Source organism: Saccopteryx bilineata, chromosome 5 (assembly GCF_036850765.1).
Source record: "Saccopteryx bilineata isolate mSacBil1 chromosome 5, mSacBil1_pri_phased_curated, whole genome shotgun sequence".
NCBI lineage: Eukaryota > Metazoa > Chordata > Mammalia > Chiroptera > Emballonuridae > Saccopteryx > Saccopteryx bilineata.
Window position 1 is genome coordinate 205912440 of NC_089494.1, and position 19782 is coordinate 205932221.

General features: G+C 39.0%; 1 protein-coding gene across 2 annotated transcripts in view; it reads right to left on the minus strand.

The window, feature by feature from the left end:
• Nucleotides 1-737: 737 nt before the first annotated feature.
• Nucleotides 738-19782, minus strand: part of MRPL1 (mitochondrial ribosomal protein L1) — a 68466-nt gene continuing 49421 nt past the window's right edge. For both annotated transcript variants that reach the window (XM_066279587.1, XM_066279586.1), the window contains 2 exons: nt 2285-2366; nt 738-928 (listed from right to left, as the gene is read on the minus strand). In XM_066279587.1, the coding sequence (XP_066135684.1) occupies nt 810-928; nt 2285-2366 (201 nt within the window). In that variant the 3' untranslated portion in view covers nt 738-809. The remainder of the gene's footprint in view (nt 929-2284; nt 2367-19782) is intronic.

Consider the following 19782-nt stretch of genomic DNA (forward strand, 5'->3'; position numbering starts at 1 on the left):
CTTTTTTTCCTGTTTTTTCACATACCAGAAAATATTTAAGTACCAACACCAGTTTGCAAACTGACACTTGATGAAAGACATTTAACTTCTTAGCCTGATTCTTCGTCCATAAAGGAAGTTGTTTTACCCACCTCATGAGATGTTAATTCAACAACCACTAACCAAACCTATTACTTCCTAGGTAAGCAGAGAAAATCAGGCTCAAACAAGGTTAATTATAGGAAAACACTATACACAGAGCCGTGTATATCACAAAGCACCATAAAAATAGATAGCACTGTCATTATAAAATATATAAATATTATCGATTGATTCCTAAAAGGAAAAAAAAAGGTATCTACACTTTGACTTAGTCATTTTCTATATTCATTTTATCACAGGTAACATTCAGAACATTTTAGAATAAACATCTTCCAACATTTTCTATATTTTTTCCTTAGAAAATAGTCATATTTGATATGTAGCTCATGACTCTGCCTTTCTCTCTCTTATGGGAATTTAGGATGTTACTTTTTCCCTTGGATGGTACAGTTCTCAAGGGAAAGTTATTAAGTTAGAAATTGCTGCTATAATTACCAGCATGTAAAATCTGAATTCTAATAAAGAAGATTTAATAGGATATAAAAGGCAGGTTCACACACAGAGAAAATTTTATTTTCTTATTTTTGAAAGTGTTGTAAGATTTTCCAGTGTTAAAATTCAAGTATGATGATCAAGAAATAACAAGACACCAAATATAGAAATTATACAGTTTTTTATTTTCTATGTTGCTTCTTAATCAGTAAAAATAATCTCATAATACAACACTTTCAGGCAGCTTCTCTGTTACTTTCTTTGGTTTCTACTTCTTTCGGCAACAATGGCTCGATCTTTAGTAATAAACCTTCACTTGTGGAACTACGAAGGAAAGCTCGTACCACAAAGGGTCCTGGAAACAAAGACAAGAATCAACTTTCATTTTATTCCATAGATGCTTAATAAACAAACGCAAACATACAACAAGAAACCTTATAGAAGTCATGACATATGTTGTAAGTATGACATTACTGAACTGATATTTTGACATATAAGAGAGAGAATTTCTAGAGAAGACAAACTAGCTACACTCTAGAATATGAGAGATTTATTCCTTAAACTACAAAAACAATTCACAAATAATTTATCTCTCTGCCAAGATATGATCGCTCAGAATTTTTTTTTACTGCAAAGTCAAAAGTAAAGGAGCAGGTGGTAATATTTACATTTGATAGAAATATTCTAAATATTTATTTAAAACAGTTAACCAGATGCTACCTTTGTGTTAATACATATTTAATGAAATTCCTTAAAAATTAGTGTTAAGGGACTTTGTTTAAAATAGCAAAAGCCAGATAACTATATTGTTTTTAGAGATTTACTATCCACTATTCTACTTTAACTATAGTCTCAGAAAACCTATACTCAAATCTATGTTCTCCATGGAATATAAAAATCCATGCACATACCATTACAAGTACTATGGCCAAATCTAGGACAGCAGAATTAACAAATGAGGTATTTATCACCAGTGTGTTTAACTCTCAAAGGAGGTGAAAAATAGCATAAGATTGTGTTTTAATTAGACACTTGGTTACAAAACTCAAAGTGACAGACTCCTATAATAAAACGTTAAGTGGATAGTCTATTGAGTGCAATGGACGCTTGCTTGGCTTCAAACAGCTGCGAGTGAAGCTTGCCTCGGGAAGGAATACGAGTAGCACGTAACGCAGTGATAAGGGCACGGGACACATGCCTAAGCCACTACACAGCTTCCGCAACTCGATCAAGTTTCACTGTGCTCCACGCATCACCCCCTTCACAAGAAGTGGCTCTCATGACATGAGTAAACCTTGTTTCCTTTTTGAAATAGATTTAGAAAGCTCGTTCTAGTGACAAAGTGAATGGTGTGGCTTCACAACATTATTTCATATATGAGTTTAGTTTCTATTTAATACCATTGGAAGTTTAAGGCAATCAGTTACAGTTTTCCTTCAAACTTAATTTATTACAAGTAATGGTAGAAATCATGTGGGAATTTACAAAGGTTTCAGGATGTAGAGTATTACCATTAATGTTAAAGAGGTCTCCTCTTTATAAACTACACTTGTTAACATGGCAATTAGAAATCGTTTGCAGAATTTTACTTATTTAATCCCTGAAAATACTGTTGCTATTGTAGTTGCATTATGAACTTGATTGTTTTCTTATTTTACCTTTTTAAAGTGTCAGAGGACTATAAGGAAGTCAACACCAGCGAACCACTTACCCAAATTCAGCGGTCTGTGCCTACAAACTTCATTGATAACAGCTTGCAGATTGGCAGCTATCTGGTCACTTGACATATCCAGCTTAAAAAAAAAAAAAAGGTTATAGAACATTAATGATATGAAAGTGAGAAAGTAATACAAATTTTGGTAACTGTATAAGTATTCTAGACAGTGTTTTTCAAATATTCAACAAATACAAATTACCTATGAAAAGACCCTACCATAAAAGAAAAACCTTCTATACAATAACCTGTGTTTTATTTTATTTTATTTTATTTTTTTGTGGCAGACAGTCAGAGAGAGGGACAGACAGGGACAGACAGACAGAAATGGAGAGAGATGAGAAACATCAATTCTTTGTTGCGGCACCTTAGTTGTTCATTGATTGCTTTCTCGTATGTGCCTTGAGCAGGGCAGCTACAGCAGACCGAGTGACCCCTTGCTTGAGCCAGCGACCTTGGGCTCAAGCTGGTGAGCCTTGCTCAAACCAGATGAGCCTGTGTTCAAGCTGACGACCTCAGGGTCTCGAACATGAGTCCTCCGCATCCCAGTCCAATGCTCTGTCCACTGTGCCACCACCTGGTCAGGCATAACCTGTCTTTTAGAATGCTACACTTACATGTCTTTACATAGCAAGACTTAATTACCTTACCAAACATATTACAGTAAAGTGTTTTGAAGTTGTTCCAATTGAGATTCCTTGATTTCCAAGTAATTGCTCCAGAACACATCCTGGCACACAATATATCACATCCCTTACTCCTAACCCTCAAGAAATTAGTAATATTTTCTCTTTAAATTATTAATTTATTTACTTGTAAGGGAAACTAAGATGTTTAGAAATTAATGCTTTCACCAGTTCAAAATAAAACTACTTGACTATATACACGCAGACAACACATATCTCATATGGGGACATTTTCAGGATGCTACGCTAACACTCCAACTATGCAATAATAATTATCTTGCTATTTAGCAAAAAATTCAGTAAGTAAATATATACAGGGAACAAGACCTATCCTAAAACCTTAAGCCCTGAGGAATTCATACCTTTTGGAAAGTCCTTGTGTTTACCATTCAAATTCAATGCATGTTATCTTTAAAATCCCAGTCAAAACTAGTTATGTTACATTTTAATATTTAGACGATTTTGTATTTTACCAAATAAATCAATTTTTTAAAAATTATATAAAACTTGTAATAGCATAACCAGCAAAAATCAAAGAGAGTTCAAGTTCAAACAAGATTTCTATTTTCTAATGACTGAGAAATGTGCCACATAACCCTAAAGAGAATTCCTCCTGAAAAAAAGTATTCTCATCCTCATCAGACATTTACCTGACACTCTCTTGGGCATGATGCAGTCCCAAACCCTAAATGAGAAGGGGAGACACTACTGGAGAAATTTCCATTTTATGCCAATCTATATGAGGGGATTCTGGGGAAGAAAAATATCAAGCAATGTTTAGCTTACCATATTAAGTCCATGGACCTTACAGACTAATTTGCACTGAAGCAAGCAGCACACTGGCAGACAAGGCATCTTACACTGGCTATGTTAAAAAAGAACATGCCAAGGGTATCAACACACATCCCTGTTTCTTTTCATTCCCCGCTAATTCTCCACTTTTCAAACTGTCCTCCTTTCTCTATCAACTGAAGTAACCACCACAAATCTCATAAGTTCTTTTACCCTTTGTTAAAGACCAAATCCCACCTTAAACTTGGGATAGTGATAAAAGGAAAAGCAAGATGTACAACATAACTTTTAAAATAGTTGTAGTATATACACTAAACTTATCAGATTTTTGAAACTACTGTATAATTTCTGCTGACCTATATTGCCATTCCTATAGTAAGCTAATAACATGGCTTTAGAAAAGTAAAACAATTACTTCTCCTGCAACTTTCATTAGAAGGATGACTTCAATGAATTCATTAAATTTTAAAATAGTTTACACTTTTATCCAAATTTTATCACCTCTACCTGACCAGGTGATGGCGCAGGGCATCGAGTGTCAATCTGGGACGCTGAGGTCCCAGGTTCGAAACGTCAAGGTCGCTGGCTTGAAGGGGTCACTGACTCAGCTGGAGCCCCCCCCCCCCGGGTCAAGACACGTATGAGAAACAATCTATGAACAACTAAGAATGCCACAACTACAAATTGATGCCTCTCATCTCTCTCCCTTCTTTTTTTTTTTGTATTTTTCTGAAGCTGGAAACGGGGAGAGACAGTCAGACAGACTCCCCCATGCGCCCGACCGGGATCCACCAGGCACGCCCACCAGGGGCGGAGCTCTGCCCACCAGGGGGCGATGCTCTGCCCCTCCGGGGCGTCGCTCTGCCACGACCAGAGCCACTCTAGCGCCTGGGGCAGAGGCCAAGGAGCCATGCCCAGTGCCCGGGCCATCTTTGCTCCAATGGAGCCTTGGCTGCGGGAGGGGAAGAGAGAGACAGAGAGGAAGGGGGGGGGGGGGATGGAGAAGCAAATGGGCGCTTCTCCTATGTGCCCTGGCCGGGAATCGAACCAGGGTCCCCCACACACCAGGCCGACGCTCTACCGCTGAGCCAACCGGCCACGGCATCTCTCTCCCTTCTTGTCTGATCCTGTCTTTCATAAAAATATAATAAAAATAAAAATATTTTTTATCACCTCTATCTTTACTGAGTACTATGTCTCTATTAAATTTAAAAATATATTTGTAGCCATAAGACTTCATTTTACTTTTGTTTTAAGATATTGTGCAAAATTATAAAAAAGCTGTGGTTCTGGCTGGTTGGCTCAGTGGTAAAGCGTCAGTCCTGCATATGGATGTCCCAGGTTCGATTCCTGGTCAGGACACACAGGAGAAGCACCCGTCCACCCCTCCCTTTCTCACTTCTTTCTTTCTCTCTCTTCCCCCCTCCTGCAACCATGACTCCATTGGAGCGAGTTGGCCCCTGGCACTGAGATGGCTTCATGATCTAGCCTCAGGTGCTGAGAAAAGCTCAGTTGCTGAGCAATGGAGCAAGGCCCCAGATGGGCCCCCTAGTGGGCTGGCTGGGTGGACCCGAGGGTGCATGCTGGAGGTCTGTCTCTCTGCCTCCCCTCTTCTCACTGAAAAAAAGAGTTATATGTTTTATGGGTATAACTGTGATTACTTAATTGCCTACTGATAACAAAATAGCCATGTACAAATACAAAATATATGCATGTATGCATGAGAAATTTATTCAGGCTGATAAAAATCTAGAGATAACTCATGAATGCAACTTTTGCAAGTTTCTCTCCCTGTATGTCTGTCACTCTGAACCTCCCATAGTGCTTTCCCATGCAGTAACATTCTGTGGTATTACAAAGCAAGTCAAGGATGATCATTTTGAGGAGATGATACCTATTTGATTATCAAGAGCAGGAAATGGGACTTGGTATGCCAAGTTAAAACAAAACAACAAAAAACCAGTATTAGGTTGTCCTTGAAGGGTAACTGAACTATGTTAAGTGCCATATCTTTGTGTGTGTATAATACATGTACTTGAAGATATAACAGTCAAAGTATCACCTATCTTTAGCTAGAATAATTATCTAATGTAGGACAAAATAGTTATTCCTTATTCTGCAGCACAGTTGTTTTCAAGAAAAGACTGCTTCACAGAACCCCACCTTCTGCTTAGCATTCCTTATTATGCCAGAAACCATTCCCCTCAGCAGGTCAGACGGCAGACTTAGCAAAGGTGCCAGGGTGCTGGCTCTGTGCACACAGATGAGCTTTGTTTCTTTGCTTTAACCATCAGATTTCCTCTTTCCATGCCATTCCTAACTTTTGTCTTCAATCACTTCCCACCATTATGAGATAATTAAAAAACAGTGGTTCGTAAGCATATTTTGTCCGTTTAAGATGCAGACACAGCCTGACCAGGCAGTGGCACAGTGGATTGAGTGTCGAACTGGGACACAAAAGAGGACCCAGGTTAGAAGCCCCGAGGTCACCAACTTGAGTGTGGGGTCGCTGGCTTGAGCGTGGGATCATAGATATGACCCCATGGTCGCTGGCTTGAGCCCAAGGTCACTGGCTCAAGCAAGGGGTCACTGGCTCAGCTGGAGCCCCTGGTCAAGGCACATATGAGAAAGCAATCAATGAACAACTAAGGAGACTATGGAGCCACAACAAAGAATTGATGCTTCTCATCTCTCTCCCTTCCTCTCTGTCTATCCCTATCCGTCCTTCTCTGTCATAAAAAAAAAAAAGAAAAAGATGCAAATGTATGCAGGGCAAATTGTAGTCATGAGTGTGTCTAAGGCAGGGATTCTCAAATGTTTTTCAGGTAACCAAACCTTACAGCAGAAAAATACATACAGGCACACGAAAAATTCAGCATGCTCCTTCACAGATTAAAAGAAGGGGGAAGAAGGCAGGCTATTGAGAAAAGTGTATCAGTTGAATGAGATCTCTGAACCACTTTGAGAGTCACCAGTATACAGTTAAGCCTGGTCAAATATTCTGAATGATTAGGACTACAGTGTAAAAAAAAAATTCAACTTAATTTTTTACATTTTACAGAGAACAAAACTAAAGAAAAAATAATTCAAAGTATGTATATATGATTGTTAAGCAATCATATGACCCTGCTAAAGTGGCCAGCTTCTGTCACTATAAATGTACTGACAGCCTTTAGATGATTAATCCTCTCTAAATGGAAACTGCAGAAAGGACTGCTACTTTGAATAAGCACTTGTTAGAACATCTGACCTCCAAAATCCCTTCCAAGTACAATGTTCTAAGATTATATAAAGGTGGCCTGGCATATGGTTGCTGCAGATGGGCCAATACTCTTAATCCCCATGACTCCTAACAGTCTAAAACAAGAAAAGAGGGATAATCTGTGTGTTTCCTATACAACATTAAGAAAAATAATATTGATTAAGTAGCAGTTTTGGGGTCTTACTCTTAGTCAAGCTCCGCTGCAAGCATTACAGAGATAATAACTTTCATATCTCCCAAGAAATAAATAATTTTATGAGGTCCCTTTCCCAAATCCCTCTCCCCTCCTTGAACTCCCCAATACTTTCTGGTTCTCTGGGGCTCTCCCCTTCGGCACTCTGCCCAGAAAGCTGGGCTTTAGTTATGACATTTTGCCACTTACTTTCTGCAACTGTTCCTGCAGTGGCAGCCAACTGGCAAGCAGATACAGAGAAAAAAGGCAAAAACAGTGTGCCTCATCCTCATGTGACCACAGACTCTCTAGTCAGAAAGAGAGGCTCCCCTACACCTCCGAGTTTCAGATCCCTGTGTCCTCTGCACCTACTCCTACCAGTAGGAGCCATGATCACTACCTCTCCAGCCTGAAGCAGATGGCTTCTCCTGCAGCCCTCTGTGCTGCGCTGATGTCCACTTCCTGGTTTCGGGCTATGCTGAGACCAGGCCACGTAATAACACTAGGAGAAAATGACAAACTCGCCGCCACTTTGGTGGCACTTCAAATTCTGGTCTTCCCTAATTCACCTGCCACTGTTTACTTTCAGAATCTTCACATAGCTGCAGATTTTATAATAGCTGCTTCATGGGAGAGATGGAGTAGCATAAGATTACAGCTTCTCACCTGGAACTGGAACTTTCCAAGCTTATGTGTTATGGATTTGTATTTTAAAGCTGGCAAACTATTTCTGCAAAGGACCAGATAGTAAATATTTCAGGCTTTGAGAGCTACATATGACTTTTGTTGCATATTATTCTTTTTTATACAACCCTTTAAAAGACCATTGTTAGCCCATATGATTCAAAAACAGACCATAGAGACATGGTTTGCCAACTCCTCTGTAAGTATATATTATTTTCCACACATATTCAAAAATGCATGCAAACACAAGTTGTGGTATCAGTTACATTTTATATCACTTCTAACAAATAAGTTATCTACCAAAATCTAAAGGCATAAGCAGCTTTCACGATTGCTTATGACATAGCTGTTTAAAATATGCTTAAATTTAGGCCTTTGCCAGATAGCTTGGTTGGTTAGAGCATCATCCTGAAGAGCAGAGCTGGTTCAATCCCCGGTCAGGACACGTACAGCAACAGATCAATGTTTCTCTTTCTTTCTCCCTTCCTCTCTCTCTAAAATCAATTTTAAAAAATAATTTTATTTTTATATTTAATAATTCATAAGTCTAATAAATGTCTTATTGTTCAAAGTAAATACTATATTAATGAATATTATTATTTGTTTAGAAGTAACACTAATAAAAGTCACTATGAATTATTTTTCAGGTCCATTCATTTTTTTCTCCCAGCATTTGGACAGACAGAATTCTATAAAAGTTATTTTACTTGTCACTGTATTTTTGAGATAAAGCTAACAAAAGAAAGCTGTGTGTGCTCTATAATGTATGGTGACAAATGAACTGGCAAATAAAGGAAAGCATCTGAGTTTACTTTCCTTTTACACATTATACCACATTTACATTTCTCATCTGTGTTATTCTATGTATTAATCAATGGTCACTACACTGTTGAGTCAATACAATTAATAAAAGAAAAATGTTAGTTCTCCCAAATAGTATGGTTTTTATTATGCTATAATTTATATCTAAAAGAAGGGGAGAGTCACACTTTCATTTCCACTGAATTCTGGGAAATTATCATCTGATTTTATAACAGTATAGGTCAGGGGTCCCCAAACTTTTTACACAGGGGGCCAGTTCATTGCCCCTCAGACTGTTGGAGGGCCAGACTATAAAAAAACCTATGAACAAATCCCTATGCACACTGCACATATCTTATTTTAAAGTAAAAAAACAAAACGGGAACAAATAATATTTTAAATAAAGAACAAGTAAATTTAAATCAACAAACTGAACAGTATTTCAACGGGAACTATGGGCCTCTCACTGACCACCAATGAAAGAAGTGCCCCTTCCGGAAGTGTGGCAGGGGCAGATAAATGGCCTCAGGGGGCTGCATGCGGCCCACGGGCCTTAGTTTGGGGACCCCTGGTATAGGTAAAAAAACTGGAGTTCCCCAGTCAAGACACATATGAGAAGCGATCAATGAACAACTAAAGTGATGCAACTATCAGTTGATACTTCTCACCTCTCTCCTTTCCTGTCTCTCTCACTAAAACAAACAAAATATATATATATAACCTAAAATACTATAAGCATCTAAATATATATCTTTCACAATAAAGTATCAAGCAAACTGATGGCAGATTGAGTTCTAGATAAACATTAGTTTCCGCTCTTTCTTAGCCCATTATTGGAGATTTAAGATCTACTGCCAACATACTTCCTTTAATTTTAATGAGAACTAACAAGTACAGAATTTGAACTTTAAATTCTACAATTTACTTTCCTCTCTTTATAACTCCCTTACCTATGAGACAGCACACCACAGTATACCTAAAATAATGCTACAAAAAAAAAAGTTAATCATCAACTGGAAGGAATGGAGAAAAGAGGGGAAATGGCAGTGAGCCTTGAGCCAATGGGCTGCCACCTTTTAGCCAACTATTGTTGCCTAATTGATTTAAGCAATATTCTTTCTTTACCACTTTTTCAACTTAGGGACCTAGTTGCTTAAAAATAAGCCTTCAATTTCCATGTACTATACTATACTATACTATACTATCCACATCTTGTTGTTAACTGAACTCCAAAATTCACTTTTACTGTTCTAACATGTTCACTAAAATTAAAGACTCTTACTTCAACATAAGATTTACGATGTTTATTCCCTTGCTCTGAACTTATTTTTGTTACAATATATTTCATCTTTTATCAGCTGACAGGTTGACAACATTCTTGCCACAAAATAATTTGCTATTACACAAGCAAAGTATAGTGATACATACCTAGGAATGGGCCATGTCTACAACTTTAAAAAGGGAGGAAAAGTACATCAAAGACTCTGCCTTTCTATTAAGTATGTTAACGATCCAGACAAGGAACACTAGTTAAATCAGGCCTTCGCATAATCTGGTATAAACATAAATATGAGCTGTCCTATTCTGTTTCTTCCTTTTAGAATATGAGCTTAGATTTGATTTGCCAATACGATTTTTATTTAAGTCCTCAAAATTTGGATACCTATGTGATTTTAAAAAGGTTGCAATTGTTTTTCCTTTAATGCTATAACTTTTTCATGTCAAAGCTAGCTATTACATAATATAATTTTAAAAGATGTTCCTCAAAATTTCAATCATATTTAGTGATGGTTTTAGAAGTCTTCCCATTTCAAATTATTCAAGATTTTATATTCTATTCACGTATTAAAAGAAGTATAGATAGCCTGACCTGTGGTGGCGCAGTGGATAACGCGTCGACCTGGAAATGCTGAGGTCGCCGGTTCGAAACCCTGGGCTTGCCTGGTCAAGGCACATATGGGAGTTGATGCTTCCAGCTCCTCCCCCCTTCTCTCTCTCTGTCTCTCTCCCTCTCTCTCTCCTCTCTAAAAATGAATAAAGAAAAAAAGAAAAAAAAAGAAGTATAGATAGTTTCTAAACTAAAACTGAACAAGTAGCATACATATGACTTTAAAAGTACATAGTAAGCCCTGGCCAATTTGCTCAGTGGTAGAGCATCGGCACAGCGTGCAGACCTCCTGGGTTCAATTCCTGGTCAAGGCACACATGAGAAGCCACCATTTGCTTCTCTTCACCTCTTTCTCTCACTTCTCTCTCTCTTCCCCCCTCGTAGCCAGTGGCTCCATAGGTTAGAGCACTGGCCCCAGGCACTGAGGAGAGCTTGGCTGATTTGAGCACCAGTCCCAGACAGGGGTTGCTGGGTCAGGGCACATGTGGAGTCTGTTTCACTATCTTCCCTCTTCTTATTTAAAAAAAAAAAAAAAAAAAGGTCCTGGCCGGTTGGCTCAGTGGTAGAGGGTCGGCCTGGTGTGCAGAAGTCTGGGTTCGATTCCCGGCCAGGGCACACAGGAGAAGCGCCCATCTGCTTATCCACCCCTCCCCCTCTCCTTCCTCTCTGTCTCTCTCTTCCCCTCCCGCAGCCGAGGCTCCATTGGAGCAAAGATGGCCCGGGCGCTGGGGATGGCTCCTTGGTCTCTGCCCCAGGCGCTAGAGTGGCTCTGGTCACAACAGAGCGACGCCCCGGAGGGGCAGAGCATCGCCCCCTGGTGGGCAGAGCGTCGCCCCTGGTGGGCGTGCCGGGTGGATCCCAGTCCGATCGGGCGCATGCGGGAGTCCGTCTGTCTCTCCCTGTTTCCAGCTTCGGAAAAATACACACACAAAAAAAAGTACATGGTTTCTTTTAAAAACTTTATTTTCTTTTATTTATTTAACTTGACTTTGTAGTATACTAATGGGACTCTGTCTTATGATAAAAAAAATAAATAGGAAGAATAGGACTCCCCTCACTCAAAGCAGAAATCAGTGTTTCACAATAAACTTACTGGTGCCCTTAACTTAAAATTAGTAGTAATTCACAGACTGTCAAATAAGCTTAAAAAGATTTATGGTATAATAAATAATATGCATAAAATTACTAGAAAACATTTAAATATCTTTAGAGAACTTTTATGTTAAAACATCTTTTAGTATAAAGAACTGATATATCAACTCAGGAAGCATCTAAAAAGAAAAAATTTTTGATTAGATACTCTATGTAATCAAAATTAAGTTGCATGTCACTGGTAAACTATTCTGTAGTATTTACTTCCCATTAATTCATATTAATTTTGCCACAAATTTAATTATATTGTTCATGTCTTTCCAAAATGCAGGTGAATGTACAAGAATGGAGGGGAGGGAAAAACAGAATAAAATGGAAAGAAACAAAACAAGAGCAGGGGGGAACAGAATAGAAAACTTCAAAGAGCTTCTGAAAGGAAAAAAGGGAAGGAAAAAAGGGAAGGAGAAAGGAAAAAAAGAAGAAAATGGAGAACCTGAAAATAAATATCAAAAACAAATTATCTATGCTAATTGGATAGGAAGAATTAACATTATGAAAAGTCCCAAACTGGCCCTAGCCGGTTGGCTCAGTGGTAGAGCGTCGGCCTGGAATGCAGAAGTCCCGGGTTCGATTCCCGACCAGGGCACACAGGAGAAGCGCCCATCTGCTTCTCCACCCCTCCCCCTCTCCTTCCTCTCTGTCTCTCTCTTCCCCTCCTGCAGCGAGGCTCCATTGGAGCAAAGATGGCCCGGGCACTGGGGATGGCTCCTTGGCCTCTGCCCCAGGCGCTAGAGTGGCTCTGGTCGCGACAGAGCGACGCCCGGGAGGGGCAGAGCATCGCCCCCTGGTGGGCAGAGCGTCGCCCCCTGGTGGGCGTGCCGGGTGGATCCCGGTCGGGCGCATGCGGGAGTCTGTCTGTCTCTCCCAGTTTCCAGCTTCAGAAAAATACAAAAAAAAAAAAAAAAAAAGTCCCAAACTACCAAAACCCATCTATATATTCAATGTAATTCCTATCAAAATACCAATAGACTATTTCACAGAACTATTAACAAATAATCACAAAATACCCTGAATATCCACAACAATCTTGAGCAAGAACAAAGTTGGAGGTATCACACCACCTCATATCCAACTACATACATGACAAGGCCATGGTAATCAAACAGCATGGTACTGGCATAAAAACATATATATATGGACAATGGGACAAAATACATAGTCCAGAAATAAGCCTGTGCCTATGTAGGTGATTAGTATTTGTCAAAGGAGGAAAGAACATACAATGAGGTAAAAACAGTCTAGTCAATAAATGGTGTTGGGAAAATTGAACAGAAACAGGGGTTCTCGGGTTATGACAGTCTCGACATTTGACGTTTCAAGTTTACAAACCTCACTCCCATAAAATTGAGACATGAGTGTTTTGGCTTATGCTGCTAGTGTTGCAATTATGGACTATGTAGGTGAACTCATTTGGTTGCGCACAATGGAAGAATATGCAGTACAGTGTACAGTACAGTATATTTATGTCCTTTTCCTTTTTTGGTGGCTTAGTTGTGTTTTTATGTTCTAGATTACAAGTTTACAACTGTGTTAGAATAGGTAAGTGACTTAGGCTAGGGTGTGTTTCGACTTACACCAATATTCAGGCTACGTCACTGTTGTAGGAACGGAACTATGTCGTAACCCAAGGACCCCTATACTTGCAAAAAGAAGGTGAAACTAGACCACTTTCTTATACTATATACAAGAATAAACTCAAAATAGAATAAAGGCTTAAATGTAAGACTCGAAACCATAAAACTTCTAGAAGAAAACAGGAAATAAAATCTCAGACATTTCATTTAGCAGTATTTAACCTGGTATATCTCCTTGAGTAAGTGAAACAAAGGAAAAAAATGGGATGTCAAACTAAAACATTTTTTGCATAGGAAAAGAAACCATCAAAACAAAAAGACAACATACTGAATGGGTGAAGATATTCACCAATGATACATCTGATAAGGGATATCCAAACTTTATAAAGAACTCAACACCAAAAATACATACAAAACCAATCCAATTAAAAAAATGGGCAGAGGACTTGATTAGACACTTCTATAAAAAAGACAAATAGCCATAGACACAGGAAAAGATGCTCAATATTGCTAATTATCAGAGAAACACAAATTAAGACAACAATGAAATATCACCTCACACCTGTTAGAATGGCTATTATCAATAATCAACAAAAAAGTGTTGGCAAGGATGTGAAGAAGGAACCTTTGTGCATTGTAGGTGGGAACACAGATTGGTTCAGCCATTGTGGAAAACAGTATGGAAAGTCCTCAAAAATATTAAAAATTAAACTGCCTGACCTATGGTAGCACAGTGGATAGAGTGTTGACCTGGAAAGCTGGTTCAAAACTCTGGGCTTGCCCAGTCAGGGAACATATAACAAGCAATCAAGCAGTGAAGCAACTATGAGTTGATACTTCTCGATCCCTGTCCCTTTCTCTTCTCTCTCTGTAAAATCAATAAGTAAAATCTTTAAAAATGGAACTGGCCTGACCAGGTGGTGGCACAGTGGATAGGGCGTCAGACTGGGATGCAGAGGACCAGGTTTGAGACCCTGAGGTTGCCAGCTTGAGTGCGGGCTCACCTGGTTTGAGCAAAGCTCACCAGCTTGAGCCCAAGGTCGCTGGCTTGAGCAAGGGGTTACTCGGTCTGCTGTAGCCCCATAGTCAAGGCACATAGTCAAGGTGTTGCAATGAAAAACTAATGATTGATACTTATCTCTCTCCGTTCCTGTCTGTCTGTCCCTATCTATCCCTCTCTCTAACTCTGTCTCTGTAAAAAAATATAAAAAATTAAAAAATTAAAAAAAAAGGAACTGCCTATGATCCATTGATTCCATTCCTGGGTATTTATCTGAAGAAACCCAAAACACTGCTAGACAGGCGGTGGCACACTGGATAGAGCACTGGCTTCATATGCTGAGGACCCAGGTTCAAAACCCTGAGGCTGCTGGCTTGAGTATGGGCTCACCAGCTTGAGCGTGGGGTCAGTGTCTTGAGTGTGGGATCACAGACATAACACCATGGTCACTGGCTTGAGCCCAAAGGTTGCTGGCTTGAAGCCCAAGGTCACGACTTGAGCAAGGGATCAGTGGCTCAGCTGGAGCCCCCCAGTCAAGCACATATGAGAAAGCAATCAATAAACAACTAAGGTGCCGCAACTATGAGTTGATGCTTCTCATCTTTCTCCCTTCCTGTCTGTCTGACCCTGTCTGTCTGTTCTCAAAAAAAAAAAAAAAAAAAAAAAAAGACACCCTAATTAAAAAAAACAGTATGTACTCCTATGTTCACTGCAGTGTTATTTACAATAGTCACTTAGAAGCACCCAATGCCCATCAATAGTCAAGTAAATTTTTAAAAAAGTATATAAATAGAGTATTAGCAATAACAAAAGAATGAAATCTTACTATTTGTGATAGCATGGATGGATCTAGAGAGAATTATGCTCAGTAAAATAAGTTAATCAGAGAAAGATAAATACCATATCATTTCACTTATGTGGAATCTAAAGAACAAAATAAACAAACAAGACTGAAACAGACTCAGACACAGGGAACAAACAGTTGGTTGCCAGACGAGAGGGGGCTGGGTAAAAGAGGTGAAAGGATTAAGAAGTACAAACTGGTAGTTACAGAACAGTCACGGGAATATCAAGTACAACAACCCTCTCTTCATCAGGGGATTGAAAAAGAGAGTAAAACCACCATGAGTGTACAAATGGGTAGGAAAAAGTTGTTAAACTGCTCAAAAGCCTTATTGTTATTATTCTTGAATCAAGCTTCATCTAATCTTCCCCTGACTTGAGGGTGAGGCCTGCCTTGCTGGCAGAGTACTGCGTGCCAAGTCAGGGAAGACGGCTGGGATGGGGTTGCGATGGGGCTGAGATGAAGGAAGAAGACTTTTCTCAGCATTTAGTATACATTATTCACTTAATCTCCCTGTACGGAATTTTCTCAGCTCTTGATCTCCCTCAGTGTAGAGACCCTTTGTTTTAATCTTTTCAGCCATTGATGGCATAAGAAAGGGTAGTTACCCAGTGCCGTGAAGTATGTAAGAGTCTTTAATAGTTTTCAACTATTCCTCCCTATCTGAGAAGGCTCTTGCCCCATCCCCACATCTACCACTAACAAACCAGAGTTATACAGAGCCAGATATGGAGACATTTGAAAGATACTGAAATTTAGATTGCATTAATTTTTGGCTTTCTCCATTGCTGATTCAGGATTTGGCATTTTCTAATCAGTTACCAATGTGGTGTTCATTCTTCATGTTCACCCAGCAGCCTGAAAACACATGCTATGGAATACTTGGAAAAAGAATATTAGTCTTACACTATAGGCTACAAGTGAAGTCTCAAGATATTTTGAAAAAGTAGAAATGATAAAGGATACACTCTTCAACGACAGGCAGTCAAACTATAACATAACAACATTTTAAACAAGCCCAAAGGGTTCTAAATTTTAAAATACTTTTCCAAATAAGAACAAAAAATACAAAAACAAATTATTCAGAAAATAATGACAAAAAAACTAAATATCAAAACATAATTATAAAGCGTTGACCTGGAAATGCTGAGGTCGCCGGTTCGAAATCCTGGGCTTGCCTGGTCAAGGCACATATGGGAGTTGATGCTTCCAGCTCCTCCCCCTGACTCTCTCTCCTCTCTCTCTCTCTCTCTCTCTCTCTCTCTCTCTCTCTCTCTGTCTCTCTCTCTCCCTCTCTCTCTCCTCTCTAAAAGGAATAAATAAAATAAAATAAAAAAATTATAAAAAAACAAACAAAAAAACCCCCATGTAATTACAAATTCAGATTTAAATTCATTAGAAAAAAATAACAAAAACTCACAAATCTCATAGAAAACTAGAAAATCAACAACAAAAAAATCTAAGAAAAAGAGAAAATCCATAAATTATAAATAGAAGAGATTAGCAATAAATAAATTCTAAAAGCTATACTAAAAATAAAAAGTACTTTAAAAAGCATATATAGGAGAATGGCCTATTCTTAGGCTAATCAGGTGAAAATACTTAGGAGTGAAGTGCTACCATGTCTGCAAGTTTATGTGGTTCAAAAACAAAGTATTTTCTCTAAGCAAACTACTTTTTACTAGTTTCTCTAAACATGTGCCAAAATTGGTGAATCTAGGTGATGAGTATATAGGTGTTCACTGTATATGTGTTCTTTCAACTTTTTCATTCATTTAAAAATTTTCAGGCCCTGGCAGGTTGGCTCAGTGGTAGAGCATCGGCCTGGCATGCAGGAGTCCTGGGTTCAATTCCCAGCCAGGGCACACAGGAGAAGCGCCCATCTGCTTATCCACCCCTCCCCCTCTCCTTCCTCTGTCTCTCTCTTCTCCTCCCGCAGTCAAGGCTCCATTGGAGCAAAGATGGCCCCTGCGTGCGCTGCGGATGGCTCTATGGCCTCTGCCTCAGGTGCTAGAATGGCTCTGGTTGCAACAGATCGATGCACCAGATGGGCAGAGCATCGCCCCCTGGTGGGTATGCCGGGTGGATCCTGGTCGGGTGCATGCGAGAGTCTGTCTGATTGCCTCCCTGTTTCCAACTTCAGAGAAATACAAAAAAAAAAAAAAAAAATTTTTTTTTTTCTTTTTCAAAATAAAAACCTGCAATGGCACAGTGGATGAAGTGTCCACCTGGAACTTTTAGGTCACCTGTTCAAAACCCTGGGCTTGCCTGGTCAAGGCACATATGGGAGTTGATGCTTCCAGCTCCTCCCCCCTTCTCTCTCTCTTTTCTCTATCCCACCTAAAATAAATAAAATCTAAAGAAATACCTGAGGAAAAAGATATGCAGACACTGAAGATATTTACAAGTAACATCTTATCTAGATGTAAAGGCTTTATGAAGCAATAAATTCTAAGAAATGTGTGGTATTTTATACATAAAATGTTAAGACTACGGTTTATCTTTAGATTTTACTTTCTAAAGTACTGTGAATCCAAAGAGCTCGATGTTCTAAAATAAAGTGAAGATAAAACATCAAGATTCTTGATTTTCTGGTCTTCAGAAAAATTTTATAGTGTAGTCTTTTTTAAAAAACCTCACTTGTATGTACATGTATACTAGAAAAGAATTATTGTGAAGTGAAAATTAAAATAGAGAGTTGATTGGAATATAGCAGGTCCTCACCAAACATACTTTTGAAGGCCAAATACTCATTATAAAGTATGGACAGTTCTACCAAATTGCTGTGCTGACAGCAAAGCACTTATAAAGGGGCCAAGAGTATAAAAAATAATATAAAACTAGAAAGATTTCACCATACCCTTCAAAAGATCCATTGGCATTATAATGCAAATCTGTATTTTTATCCTCCAAGTTTATCTAACTTATTAATCCCCCAAAATTTTTCAGTTAGAATTTGAAAATCAAAATTTTTTTCTCATGAAAACTTAAGTTCTTCTGCATATGTGAGATTCTATTTAGTAACTATATTGAAACAAACAGCTAGTTGCTACTTGAAAACATAAATACAGAAACACAGGTCTGATTTTATAGGCTCTTATAGGAGTGTATATAATAGGATATGAGAGTCACATGACTTATTCTGGTATTAAATACTATAGGTTAAATACACCAAATAAGCACATTCCAAATTTTCCTTTAAACTACAGTTTATCTCCTCTCTTCTGAATAAATGCTTATTATAGGACTTAATGTGCCATATTTTACTATAACACTATCACATCTGCTTGGGGTTTTTTTGTTTGTTTGTTTTGGGGGGGATTTGTATTTTTTTCTAAAGTGAGAAGCAGGGAGGCAGAGAGACATATTCCCACATGTGCCCGAACAAGATCCACCCGGCATGCCCACCAGGGGGCGATGCTCTGCCCACTGGGGGCGTTGCTCTATTGCAACTAGAGCCATCCTCACATCCTCAGCTCCTCAGCACCTGGGCCAACTTTGCTCCCATGGAGCCTTGGCTGTGGGAGGGAAAAGAGAGAGAGAGAGAGAGAGAGAGGAGAGGTGGATGGGTGGAGAAGCAGATGGGCGCTTCTCCTGTGTGCCCTGGCTGGGAATCAAACCCACAGCTTCCACAGGTTGGGCCAACACTACCACTGAGCCAACCAGCCAGAGCCACATAGGCTTGTTTTTGAAATATATATATGAAGCAGTTAACATTAACCAAAGTGAAAGGAGAGAGAACATTTTAGTTTTTAACAAACACAAAAGTATTATATGTGCTTTTTATAAAAATGGTAAAGTCAATACTAAAATTAGAAAGAACTTTTACCTTATAATGAAGGACAAGTAAAGAAAGTCAAGCAACTATGCAAATGACACCTAATCAGGCAGTGGCACAGTGGATAGAGCACTGGCCTGGGACACTGAGGACCCAGGTTCAAAACCCTGAGGTCACCAGCTTGAGTACAGGCTTATCTGGCTCGAGTGCAGACTTACCAGCTTGAACGCGGACTTGCCAAGGTGAGTGTGGGATCATAGACATGACCCATGGTCGCTGGCTTGAGCCCAAGACCGCTGGCTTAAGCAAGAGGTCACTGGTTCAGCTGGAGCCCCCCAGTCAAGGCATATATGAGAAAGCAATCACTGAACAACTAAGGTGCAGTAACTATGAATTGATGCTTCTCATCTCTTTCCCTTCTTGTCTGTCCCTCTCTCTCTCTCTCTAGCTCAAAACAAAACAAAACACAATGCAAACGACTTAAAATTGCACTTGTGAGTGTTCTGAAAAAGTAGGCTGGTGGCCAAGTATCTTAGAATCACACAAGGAATCCATCAGTGAGAAAAAACAAAGCAGGTTCTAAGAGCCTCAGAGCTAGCATAAAACAGACTTGTGTGGTATGTTAGAAATACTAACAGGTACCCTGTGAAAATTACTTCAAAGTCTTCATTTTGGCAGGTTTATGCTATAATATTTGGATACTGTTTAATTTTCTTGTGTAATGTCAAAACATACACCTGGCTAAGTATTCCCATGATAAATAGAGGACAGGATAATTCTGATTCTCATTTTGTGAAATTCCAGAAATTAAAATTTTCACTTTCAGTATAAGTCCATAAGGATTATTTGAAGAGTTTAGTAT